The sequence below is a fragment of the Helobdella robusta genome (assembly GCF_000326865.2).
Source record: "Helobdella robusta unplaced genomic scaffold HELROscaffold_15, whole genome shotgun sequence".
In the NCBI taxonomy this organism is placed as follows: Eukaryota; Metazoa; Annelida; class Clitellata; order Rhynchobdellida; family Glossiphoniidae; genus Helobdella; species Helobdella robusta.
The window spans coordinates 3,014,729-3,029,577 of NW_008703839.1; the positions used below are offsets into that span (position 1 = coordinate 3,014,729).

At 34.8% G+C, this 14,849-nt stretch overlaps 1 protein-coding gene across 1 annotated transcript; it reads left to right on the forward strand.

Moving 5' to 3' along the window:
- Positions 1–683: 683 nt before the first annotated feature.
- Positions 684–8,982, forward strand: HELRODRAFT_132863 (hypothetical protein; the record flags this gene model as incomplete). The annotated part of the gene is made up of 3 exons (XM_009015252.1): positions 684–810; positions 4,385–4,555; positions 8,909–8,982. Coding segments are annotated over 3 exons (372 nt in total), but the record flags the coding sequence as incomplete, so codon positions are not given.
- Between the last annotated feature and the right edge of the window lie 5,867 nt (positions 8,983–14,849).

Here is a 14,849-nt window from a genome sequence, read left to right on the forward strand (position 1 = left end):
AAGCTGAAATACGTAAAGTTAAACACAAAGCAAAATAAAAAAAAGTACAACAACTATTGAAGTTTGACGAGCCTGAATGGGAGCAGTAGAAACAACACTACCTATAAACACTTTATTAATTAGCATCGAAAACATCAACAACAAAAACATCAACATCAACAAAGTTTCTCTACAACATTAACATCATCAACAACAACAACATTAACATCAACATCGTACCCCTACAACAATGTCAGTGACAATCTCAACACGATCCACAAAACCTCTCATCAACATCATTCCCTGACCAAAAATATATTGCAACAACAACAACAACAACATCATCATCAACAACAACAACAACATCAGCAACATCAACAACAACATCAACAACAACAACATTTAGTAACTCTAGCAAAACAACACAAACAACAACGTTTTAATTTTTTACTTCTTACGTAAACCCTCATTCAATGGATCCATCACCTTCCAACCAGCAAGTAAGCAATTGATTGATATTTTAACTATAAGACATAGGCATTGCTATCCAGTATTAATTCATCACGTTGTGATATTATTTACTATGAGTTAAATATAACGTACTTCAACACAATGACAACATGCAACATAACACACAAAAAAACAAACATACGAATACAACAACTGCAACAACAACAACAACAACTCATAATTTATACAACTGCCAGCAGAAACAGTTGACAGTAACAGAGGCAGGCAGGGCGGTGAGGGTCGAAACTGACCTTCCCCACTTGGTCGGTTTGGGAAGTGGGAGATTTAGTACAGCGGTCACACTTCATCCACTTCCTGAAGGTATTGAATTAATCCAATTGTGTGTGCTTGTGCGTGTGTATGTACGTGTGCATGTGTATGTGCTTAAGTATGTGTATGTGTATGTGCGTAAGTATCTGTATGTGTAGATGTGTGTGTGGGTGTGTGCGTGCTTTTCTTTGGTTTACTATTTTCACGTTACTCTGCGTCATTAAATTAAAAAAAATCCAAAACTTAAACGAATAAAAAATTTTAAAGCATCAGGGGCAAACGTGCGAACGAACGAACCAGGCATGTATAATTTTAGAAAATGCTGTTTTTAAACAAAACAAATTAGCAGGAATAAAAAGTTCAGCGTGACGTAAAATTAGGTAAATGAACTTCATTTCTTGATTTGGTTGCATCGAGAGGCAAGGATGATGAAAAAATTCAAAACGAAAAAACATTCAAGCTGGTTGAATTTAATTGTAGGCCCAACACTCACACAGATTAATTGGGCATTTTTGTGGTATATTTTTCATTGAAATGAATGTGACGAAACCAAATGCATAAAATTTATATCAGATGTCTTATCTGGCATGTGCCAGAGCTGAGTGATTGTGATGATGAAGACGACGACGATGAAAATGACGACGATGATGACGACGACGATTATGAGGATGACGATGAGGACGACAAAGATTATGACGAATGTTTATGTACATGACTTTTACTGTTGAAAACGAAGTTAATACCTAGCGATGATAATCGACGATGTCAATTATTCCTCTTACATGAGGCTACATTGAGAATCACAAAGAAAACATCGCAATGCGTTTTTGCGGCTGATATTGGCGGGAAAACGAATACATCAATTATTACGATGTAGATATCTTATTTTTAAACAATTAACAGTAAATCCACCTAATTTCAAATAAAATATGATTAATGAGCAAACATTTTGTCGGCAGATGCATTTTTTCGCACAAAATGTTTTCAAACAAATAGGCATTTATTTTGATTTACACAAATTTTTTTAGACTATTAGATCTGTGGTTTGAATTGTGAAATTGTTGGCATGGCAACTCATAAATCATCAGCCCTTGCATTGTTTTTCGATGGTAAATTAATAAAAGCAAAATAAAAGTTTAATACTAGTAAAAGAGAAGCGAAAGATAGAATAGAATACTTGCAATAACAATAACAACAACAACAACATTAATAATTCTACAACTACTACTACTACAACAATAACAACATCTACTACTAAACTACTATTACTACCACTACTACTGCTACTGCTACTGCTATTACTACTACTAATAATAATAATAATAGCTGCAATGTAACTCCAACAGCATTCATCTGCAATGGATGTTTGTTTTGCAAGATCTAAGAGAATAATAACATTAACGACCAACAAAACATAAAATTATTATTATTTTTGTTTTTGTTGTTGTTGTGTTGTTGTTGTTTTGTTTTCCAAGTGTTTTTAATAAATTGCAGTAAAAGTGGATGAAAGTTGTGCAGAAATATTAGAGAATTATTAACATAATATTAATAATCGAGTGGAAATAATTCGGTATAATCATAAAAATAAGTAAAAAAATCTTGATGCAACAAATTAATTATGTGATAATAGCTAGCTATATACAGCTTCAACGATGTTAATTAATAATTTTTTTAGTTTTTCATGATAAATCATTTGAATTATTGTGAATGAGCTGAAGGGAAGAATTGTTATCATGTGTTTAATATTCATCTTGTTAGCATTATTATTTGCGAAGTTAATGTTATTATTACTTTTTACATTTGCTTTTTGCTTCTTGACGTAAGATGTTTTCATCTGACTTTTAACATTCAAGGTTTTGAGGTCTTTTTTAATGCACATATGTTTACATACGGAGTAATGTTTACGTACGCACGCACGCACGCACACACACACACACACACACACACACACTTCTTTCAGCTCATCACATTATTCATTAACTCAAACGTTCTGAATAATCTTACACAAAAAAATTAAAAAAATTCGACATCTAATTAATAATAATAATAAGTTAAAGCAGAATTTTGTCTACTTATTTAATTAGTCTAATTAGTCCCTCGCCAGCCGCTAAAATTTGGATCATTGAGTGGAATTTTTGAGAGGAAATTTTTTCGAAGTTTAGCGAAATTTTGGAAAACCTTTAGGGTTGCATCATTATGGACGAGCAACTATTAATTATTTGGAAGGTTAAATGTGAAAAAATCTCTTAAAATGAATTTTTAGACTGTTAAACCTGTAACAATTAGTACATCTTTTGGGAAACTTTTGTCTCACTAACGCATATCTTTAAAAACGTTCTAAATTTCATTTTTTAACGAATTAAAAAAAATATTTGATTCGAAACTTAAGTCTTTATTACGTTCAGATAAAAATTGGAAAATTTATGAAAAAATTAACTATAAATAACATTTCCTTTTTGGTATACTCATGTAAACAAATAGACCAACACATATTAATGCTATTTATTTCTATATTTATAACTTATAATTCATCATATATTATATATATATATATATATGCTATATATATATATATATATATATATAGAATCATTATATAACTATTTATAATTCACATAATGAGATAAGTGACATGAATGACAAAATTTTAACATTCACATATCTAAAACATCTGGTGCACTGATGATGATGATGATGATGATGATGACGACATTGATTGTGATGATAACGATTATGACGATAATGACCATGGTGAAAATAATGGTGATGAAGTAAAAACTGGTGATAATGTAGACGACGTCATCATACTGATGACGGTTTTGATGATTATGATGAGAATGATGATGAAACTGATCTCAACACGGTCAAATGCAGAAGCGTGTAATTGTGCCAGTTGTACGTGCCATACAACACCGTCGGCTCATTCATCAATATTCAAATTAATTGACAAACATTTTATTCATCGCTGGTATCGTTTCGATTCCATTCCCACCACCCATCATACTTCATCATATTATCTATCATCATCTTCATCATCATCACCGTTCCAGCTTAGTCATCATTTTCACACGAACAACACCATTGTTGTTGAAACTTCTACCCATATCAAATTTTGTTGATGTCTTCAATGTTAATGTTAGCATTATCATTGTCAGCAATGTTGTTGTCGTGACGGGAGACACGAATTAATGTGACACACAAATTACAAATTACAAAACTTCTTTGTTCTTGGCATTCATCAGGATTAAAAATTAATTAATTAATTAATTAATTAATTAATTAATTAATTAATGTTCTCCCGTCAAATCAGATCCCGTCTGCTCTTCAATTAAATTAGGATGACAAATTATTGATATCATTATTAGAAATATCAGTTATAGTTTTGTATATTTTTTAGTATCATTTATCATTTTGAGGGGTTAAATGTGACTATAACGACCCAAAGTCATCATTCATCATCATCTTCTATTTCTTCTTCTTCTTTTTCTTCTTTTTCTTCATCTTCTTCTTTTTATTATTAATAATATTAATAATAATATTATTATTATTACTATTATTGTTAGTATTCTTTTTCCCATCATCCTCATTATCACCAAAACCGCCAGCATCGTCACCACCATTGCAGGTTCCACCACAGTAGGCAACAGTAACAGTGACATCATCATCCGTGGCCGCCACATGGAGCCACAACATTGCTACTTCGTCAACGAGAATGACGTAGTCGTCCTCTTCCCCATCAGTGACGTCATCAGCGTCGATGGTGCCAAGGTCACCAGACCCACTGTGCTATCCCAAGGTCAGTCACGGGTCACAATTTAATATTTCATATTTTTTTAGTATATTTTTATTTACTCGCTGGTTTGTTGAGTGAAAACATTTTATTTCCGTTATTATTGCCATAGTTGTCTGGAGATTATCACAGTTGTTGTAACAGCCGAGAAAAGTTTATTAACAACGAACAACGTGAACATTACTACTTGCGGTGTTGCTTTCATCATTTCATCTCCCTCATCTCTTCATGATCAATTTCATTTCAACTATTTTTTTAATCCCTGCCATCAAAACTTTGTTATCCTCTTTTACTGTTTATTTATTGTCATAATCTCGTCATAATCATCAGACCTCATTACCACTATAATATTCATTTAATTATATCATTCTATTCCTAACTCACATCATCATTGTTACATCACATCATAATTTTTCTCGTTTTTTCAACCCGATATCTTCATAAATGAACATAGACCTACATATTCCTAATCCTTCATTATTCCAACTCAGTTCTTTGTTGTGCTCCAATGAGTTAACGAACAACAAACAACCACAACATCATTACATCACATATTTTTCCATTCTATGTGTTGTATGTACATGCCGCAAAACATTTTAATTTAATTATTTCACTACTACCTCTACATAATTCACGTTATTCTAAACGTTTGATGCATGGTTGGACATATACGCTTAGAATGATATAGGCAAGTATCATTGTATGCTACACTAGTCAAGTTTCAATAAAAAAAACAAATAATATGGAGTCATATTCACAAATATTATCGGCAAACATCATTAGCATGATCTTCATTCACTTTACAATCATCATCTTATCATCATCTTACATGTCTGTAATTGATTAACTTACGTCATCTTAATTACTCGCTGAGCTATGGAAATAAATTATTAATTTTCGTTTTGCAAATACTTTTAGAAATGTTGCATCTGTTTTTTTTTGTTTGTAGTTCTATGTTTAAGACAAAGAAAAAAATTGATCACTTGAGAATAATAATATTAACTTAAATAATAAAGTAGAGAATATAAACAGCTAAAAAATATAAACAAAATGATGGATGGATGGTTTGGTTGTAGTAAGTGTATTATTATCTAAATATGTACATGTTGGTTTTGCTTATGTCTATTGAATCGTTTGTGCTTTGGTAAATTTAATTAAGCTGCTTTCGTTGTTGATGATGAAGAATATGATTATGATAAAGATTAAGATTAAGATGATGATGAAGACGACTAAGATTAGGATGAAGATGATGATGAAGACGATTAAGACTATGAGGAAGATGATGATGGAAAAGATGATCATCACCTTCATCATCATCATCATCATTAGCATCATTTTCATCATGAAAATGATGCTAATGATGTATGCTGCTGATTGCAATATGTGCATGTGCATACATGATTCGATAGTAAGCTTATGGAATACGATACAATTTTTATAACAACAATTATAATATGTCTTCTTCTTCTTTTTTTTCATCTTCTTCTTTTTTTTCATCTTCTTCTTCTTCTTCCTCATATTATTACAACTTACAATTTTTAAAATAACAATTGTAATTTGTTTCTTCTTAATAGTGTTATTTCATTACTAATATTATCTATTCATTTTTTGCTACAAAAACTGGTAACGTCAAATTTTAAAAATAATTATCATCTGATATACAAGAAGAAATTTAATAATCGGTTTAACAAGAGTGCTATAAATTACAAAACATAACAAAACAACACAACAGCAATGACACCAACAACATCAGCATAACCACACTAACATCAAAATACCACAACACTCAATGACGTTTAAATTTACACAACAGCTGAAACAACAACATCATCATTATCATACTAACAAGACAACAATGTTACTTCTTTAACAACAACAATATCCACTCAGTATATGTTGTTGTTACACACATTATCATATTCTTGTTTTTTTTACCTTTCAACTTTTAACCAATGAAATCTAGTCTAGATTTGTATTTATCATTTGATCAATTCACACACCAATTGATTACATTTTTAATTGTTATATCCCATATTCTGTTACATTGTCATTATTACCAATTTATGAGCTAATCTAATTAAAGGGCGTTTTATTTATATCCGTCACTCTCATTTTTATCACGTTCAAACTCATTTCCAGTTTGAAATTGGAGTTGCCATGCAACCGGTAAATCAATTAACACACATAATAATGTCTGATAACATCTGATCTCAGTTGTTATTCAATATTCAAGTACGCACACTTATAACTATTCTTGAAAGAGTTTTGAAAGCGCTTATTTTCAAATTGGATTTTTGCAAAGACAAACTAAAAATTAAAAACTCAGCGATTATTATTTTATTATTTTTTTTGGTATTTATCTTTAATGATTTATACGGCTGCTTTGGGAAAGCATTTTTTGTTGTTAAATGATAGATTGATGGAGCAGGTTGAAAAGAAGAAAATTGAAATGAATTTTTTAACAACATTGATACATAACTCGTACTTACAATATTGAAAGATAATTGATAGTTCTGTATGTGAATGGAAGTCGATTCCTCCTTCCTTCTAAAAAAATAATTCTAAATAGATAGCAACGCTTTTTTCTTCAGTCTGTGTCGTGTTTCGTACGTGGTGTTTGTTGTGCGTCTGCTCAGGCAGTTGGAGATTTTGCTGTTGATTTGCGGTATATCCGTGGTTGATTGATTCAATGTAGAAGTTAATTACAACTATTTCGCTTGGTTACAATCATGATCGCAGCTGTTTGGCCCAGTTATGCTATGACATTCAGTCTAACCAGAATTTATTTTAGTAGTTTGTAGGTGTGGACTCTTGCTGCCAAATAAGAGTTGCACCATTCAATACTGATTACATGAGCTGAAGTTTGCAGCAGTACGGGAAAGTTGTTGTTGTTTTAGGTAGTTTTTGGATGACTGTGGCATTTTTTTACTACCATTCTGTCATTACAAATATGAATATAACAGTGGGTTTTGTCGACGTTCAAATGAATTCAACCAAATAGGGTCTTAACGCCAGATTTTTTGTTGTATTTTTTGTATTGACTATATATATAAGATTAAAATTTTATAACCTGCCCGTGCAGTGGAATGAGAACAACATGACACGTCGACCAGCTGGTTGCAACTGTTCATTCACTGGCAGCGTTCCACATTACATGCTGATGGTTTATTTCCCTTTAATTACGACAGAAGTGTAGTTTTTTTTTCAAAAGAATTTGGAAACGTGAATATGAACTGTTGCTGTAGTTGTTTGTACGGAAGTCATAATAACTTTAGTGTGTGCGTGCGTGTGTGTGTGCGTGTTAGTACGTGTGCGTGCGTGTGTGCTTTTGTGTATTGTATGTGTGTGTGAGTGATGTTTGGATGTTTGCTCAATGAGTGCAAAAAACATTATAACGGTACCATCTTTGTTTCTAAGTCATCGTTGTCGCCGTTGAAACCATCATCGCCATATTTTTCATATCACTTTCAATCTAATAACATAATGTAATCACAATCTTAACAATTTTAACAACAACAACAACATCAACCATTTTGCATTAGTAATATTACCATTTTATCGGCAGCAGGGTAAACATTCTCACGCACAAATTCTTTACGCTCTATTTTGCTTTTTAAAAGGTTTTGTTTGTTGTGTTTGAATGTTGTTGTTGTTGTTGTTGGCGAATACCATTTACATATTGCCAAGGTCAATGTGAAGGTGAGCATATTTTCACATGTCGATATTTCACCATGAACGTTTTATTACTGATGAAAATGTTGATGATACAATACAACATCACTGGTGTTATTGATGCGTTCGAGCAATTGTTGTTGTGTTGAATGTGTTGTTGGTGTAGTTTGTGCTGTGTGTTGTTGTTTGGGCCTTTTGTATATTTATTTGCTTGATTTCTCTCTTAAATGAATTAAATGAGTTTATTAACAAAATAATTCAGCTACTTTTAACAGCCAGATCAAACAAATAAATACATTATTAAAATAATTATAAATAAAACATTAATTATTTAGTAAATAATTAATTAAACAAATAATTAATTAAGTGAAACAGCAATTTTTTAATCTCTCATCTAACAACCAACCACCCAACAACCAACAAACAAACAACCAACCAACTAATCAGTCAACCAACTACCTAACAACCAACCAACCACACAACAACCAATCAACAAACCAACCAGCCAACCAATCATTCAACCAACCATCCAACCAACCAACCAACCAACCAACCAAAAACCAACCAACCAACCACCAAACAACCAACCAATCAACCAACCAACCACCCACCCATCCAACAAACAACCAGCCAACCAACAATCAAAAACTCAACCAATCACCCAACAACTACCCAAAAACCAATCAGGCTCCATGATCTGCTTCGGACGCAACCAGTACTATCGTTTCAACCATCCGGCCGAAGCCCAGCACTTGAAGAGTGAGTACGAGGACATCTATAACGAGAATTACGCTGTTGTCGCCGTCGGTCGGTTATTTACGTGTTGTTGTTGTGGCTGTTGTTGTTGTGGCTATTGTTGTTGTGGCTGTTGTTGTTGTGGCTGTTGTTGTGGCTGTTGTTGTTGCGGCTGTTGTTGTTGCGGCTGTTGTTGTTGCGGCTGTTGTTGTTGGGGCTGTTGTTGTTGTGGCTGTTGTGGTTGTTGTTGTTGTGGCTGGTGTTGTTGTGGCTGTTGTTGTTGTTGTAGTTGTTGTAGCTGTTGTTGTTGTGGTTGTCTGTTGTCGCAACATTCATACGTTTTATCATTTATTTCATTTTGTTTGTATCTGATGCTTTTTAATTCAATCACCTGCTGTTTTAAAATGAAGAAAATCACTAGCATAAATTGTCGTTAATTCGTTCAGATCGCAAAGAACCACTGTACGCCAATGAACCTGTCCCATCACCAGCAATCACTGGACAACCCTCAACTCCCATCTACGACAACATTAACAATGCAACAACGTGCTATAACAGAAATAGCAAAAACAACAACACAAACAACGACGCTAACAACAACATAAAAAACAACATAAACATCAATAGCAGCATTATAACAAGTGACAAAACTTACGACTATAATAAGAGTGCCTTCCATCTCGACAACGATCGCAACAGTACCAACATATTCGCAAACAACAACCACAACAACAACAAATACACCAACGACAACAAGGCCAACATGAAATTCAGCATAAACAAAAATTATTACGTCAACAAATACAACAACATCAACAGCAATAACCGATCATCAAATAATGATGAATCAAGTAAACGCGTTGCCTCCTACAAAAACAGAATTCAATACAACAGCAAAAACAAGCAGGACATCAGCAGCAGTTACAACTTTAGTGATATTGAGAACGCGTTTTCGTTGGAGTACTTGCAGTCGTTCATAAATGATCACTTGCCGCTCGAACGCTGGAACGACAACTACACTAACTTCAGCCACAACAACCACAACAACAACATTTCAAACTCATTAAACAACCGCAGCAGCAACAACAACAACGTCAACAACACCAGTGGCAACAATAACACCAGTATGTTTAGCGCTGCAGTTACAAACGCAAATACATTACCGACAAGCTTCAACTCAAATTGTTACACGATAAACCAGGGCAAGAAGGCAAATGAGTGTGACGTTGTAACAAACCTTCTCCATGAAGATCAAACTCCAACCAACGCTGCCAATAGTACCTGTGACAAATTCAACGAAAGGTTTGATCTGAACAACTGGTCTGGATACGACAACGTCCTCGAACTTAAAAAGAACATTGAAGCTCTAGAACAATCTAAACATAACAAGGAGTACTCAACAGTGATGACAAAAACAAGCTGGATTACAGCTACGGTGATGGTAACAACAACAACAACAGCAGCAGCAACAACAACAACAACAACACTATCATCCTCATCATCGACATCATCTACACCATCAATGAACACAATAATGTCCGTTTCATTGTTAGCACCATCACCACCACTCATAACAAAAGCACCAACTTCACCAGCTTCAACGACGGCTACCACATCTCTGCAGTTCTTCTTATCGGACAGTTCCATTCGTTACGTGTCTTCTCCGTCAGATGAACCACATCACATCGAACCAAATTTGCATCTTCCCCTGAATTTCAACAAGGATTCACCAACACCATCTCACACCGACCCCATGCGTTCGAACGTCGAGTCTGCACACAGAACAACTGCAAAGGCATCCGACGCAGCTAATGCATCAAATACAACTGGCACCACTGCTACTAAAACGACAAAAAGAATTGTTGCTCTGGATGGTTGTTCCCCTAAAACATCACCGCTATCGTCAACTATGACAGTAGCAGCTGTAGCCACAATAACAGTAACAGCGACAACTACAACGGCAACAGCAACAACAGCAGCAGCAGCAACAACATTAACTAATACTTTAAAGCTTCCTAATCCAACGACAACCGTTGCAACAATCACAGCGCAGGCTTCTACAGTTTCAACCGCAATTATTTTGGCCACAGTTTCAACTTCCTCTCCCACCAAAACCTCCACCACCACAACAACAACAACGAGCATCAGCATAAAATGCAAAAACAACAATCACATCGAAAATATAAGCACCAGTATTGACAGCAGCAGCAACACCATCAACCAGAGCAACAACAGCAGCACAACGACATTGGACGACAGCGATTCAACGTCGTCAGTTGTTGTTTCGTCGAAAGAGAAGAGAAAAGTGACAATCAGAAAACAGAAAACGAAACCTTCCGACGCCAAGAAGAATGTTACTTTCGATCTAACGATGCAGAGCTCCTCTGAAGACAACAAACACAAGCCGCCCACTGGAAAGTTCAGTTACAGCAAAGCAAGAAACACAACTGACAAGAACGATTCTCCTAGTTGTAAAACAACAAACAACAAAAATAAATTCTTCTGGTCCACGAAGAAAATTAGAGAAAAATTAAAAAATAAAAATTCCGAAGAAGATTGCAGTAGTTGCGAGAGTTGTGATGATGTGCGTCCAACAAATGCAGCAACAAAAACAACGGTTACCGTAATAAGCAATGCCTACAACCCCCTTCCCCCCACTCAACAAAGAACTTCTTTTTTTCGATCCTTCATTCGTTCTAGAAGTTCTTCCCCTGTCAAAAAGAATGTTAACGCCAACAGCGGCATCACAACAACTGCAACCACTGCGTCACCAACAATTGCAGCAACAAACACAACTTCCATTAACCTCACTTGTATTAGCGGTGGCAATGAAAAAAATAATGCTGCACATAACACTGGCAACAATGTGAACAATTGCAGCAAAGTTCAGCGCGTCATAAGGCTTGAACGTACAGAGGCCGCACGAAGGCTGAGTGAGCCATTGAAAACGAGTTTCAAGACCTCTCTACCGTCAGCACTGATCAACTCGTCGTCGTCACTTCAGTCAACATTTTGTTCATCACCTTCATCATCTTTTCCCACGTCATCCTTGTCATTAGCAACGGCTTCTGGGACAGCAAACAACTGCCATCCAACTGACCACAGAGCTACGGATGCAGCAATCAAAAACGACTATAACAAAAATAATAATAACAGAAGCAAGGTAACAACGCTCAACAGTACAAGTTCAATTTCTCTGTTGGATGCAATTTTAGGGCACACAAGACGAAAAAATTCGAACGCAGATGATAGCAACCGCATCCTAACACCATCTCCAATCTCCAGCTCGAGCAACTCAATCAAAATGAATGAGGAAAAGAAAATGGTTGGTGACCAGTCACTGAACAGCAGTCGATGTAGAATCAATTTAAAAACCATCAAACCCGATGATTATCACGGTGAGAAGGTCTTCAGCAAAGACACCGTGACGCAGAGGGTCCTCTTAACTTCCCCACCCGACAACAACAGCAGCAGCAGCAACAACAACAACATGGCTTCCATCGACAAAAGCATCCATGACAATGGAATCGCTCCAAGCACCAGTAACCATGGTAACAAAAATAGTTCTTATGACGTTAGAGAGCCACCGATATACGACGCCGTCTACGAAAGCTTCAGGTTCGCTGAGAGCAACACAAGCGGCAGCAGTACCAATAGCCACAATAACACCAATAACAACATCATTAACAACAACAATAATAATAATAACTGCAGAAATGAAGGGGTAGATGCGAAATATTTGCGTGGTGGTGATAGACAGGAAATATTATCGAATGATCGGTTGGAATTTGAAGATAAGGAAAAAATGGTGAAGCATGTATCAGGCAGATCCACCATAACGTCATTCACATCATCGGCAAGTATTGAGAGCAACAGCAACAACAAAAACAACAACAATAATAATAACAACAATAACAACAACAGCAATAACAACAATAACAACAACAGCAATAACAACAATAACAACAACAACAATTACAGTTATAACAAAATTTTCAAAGAAAACGAAGATGAGGATGTTGATAAAGATACTTTAACAAGTTCAACCACGTCATTCCAAAGTGTTACTTCTCCCGCCAATAGCGCTACTACCACTGCTACTACCACTGCTACTGCCACTACCACCAAAAATACGACAAACACTGCAAACGCTGCGATTGAAACTACAACAACATCCAATGTGATTATTGCGTTGGATGATGGTGATAATAATAATAGTGAAAATAGAAATATTTGTAAAAAGGATGTAGATGAATATAGCGGCAGAGTCACATCGATAGCCAGTATTACATTTTCAAATGCTGACAGCAAGGGAGTTTCTGGTCGAAAAATTATTTTGAAAAATAAAATGAACGATGATGACGAAGATGATGATGGCAGACGTAATAAGGAGGCTGATGATTTTCACAGTAAACTGGATCAGAATGAAAAAAATTTGAAAAATGTTTCACAAATTTCAAAAATGGATTGCGATGAGGAAAAAGATGAGGTTGATGATGGCGATGATGAAGGTCTCACTGCTGCTGTTAGCATTTTTTTTTATTTGATTACTCAATCCATTGTCACTCATTTATTTTTCTAAATTAATTAATTTATCTACCTAAAATTATTCATTAACTCGATATTCAATCATTTTTTCTCCAGTTCAATCTTCCTTCGCTCGCCCAATCAGCATCGTTAACATCGGAACGAGAAGATGATGCAAATTTGCAGCAGCTTATCATGACGAGAAGGATGGTGATGCAGAAGATAAAGATGCTGAGGCTGAAGATAAGTGAGATCGAGAAGAAGGAGCAGAATATTGAATCACTGGTTGGTCATTAAGTGGTATATCTATGTTATCCTCTTGCTTCTGTTTATAAATGATAACACTGTTTCGTTAAAATATAACAATTACAAAATCATTTTGAAAAATCTTTCTGCGTTTTCGAGTCTAAATCATTTATTTATTCGGATCAAAATGCTAACGTACTGATTTATCACTAATAAGAACATAAGTTCCCAATTATTATTGGCACATAACTTGCACGCTTATATAAACTATAAATGTATTTGCACACACATACACACACACACACACACACACACACACACATATTTTAACATAATTTATATTTTGTTAATTATTTACATTTGCATGTATATGTGTTCCCATTTATTTCGAAAGATTTCATGTGAGGAATTGAACCCTGATGCTTTACAGAAGAAGCACCTAAGTGATGTGAGTGATGTAAGGAGTGATGTAAGAAGCGTGAGTGATGTGAGTGATATGAGTGAAGTGAGGAGTGTAGATGGTGTAAGTGATGTAAGTCTGCCTGTAGTTCATAAGTACTTGGGACCTTACATAGTAGGCTGCAGCGTATTTTTATTAATAATAAAATAATAATAATCGTACTGCTGCTACCACTACCACTACTGCCACTACTACTGCTACTGTTATAAATGATAGTAGAACTAACAACAATAATAATATATGCAGTTAATGAAATAAATTGTAATTAATTAAATTAATTATATTAAAAACGTATTTATTCTATAAAATGACAGCAAGACGTGAAGGATTTTTTCGAGACGGCCACCAGCGCTCTGACGAGTTTAGACGCCGAGGGGAAACAAGTTGAATCTCAGTTTATTGAGGTGATAACTAGTTGATTACCATCACACCTTGCATGGATGTCATCATTGAATATCATGCGAATTCGAATTACAAACAATTTTAATTTTAGCATTAAATTAACGAACTTAAAAATATTCCGACCAGGCGAATAAGTTCTTGGACGTCATCAATAAAACTATCAATGACATTGAGTTTAATAAACAAAAAACCAACAACAACAGCAACAACAACAACAACAACATCAAGAATGTTGACGTTGAAAGTCTCAAAACAGCA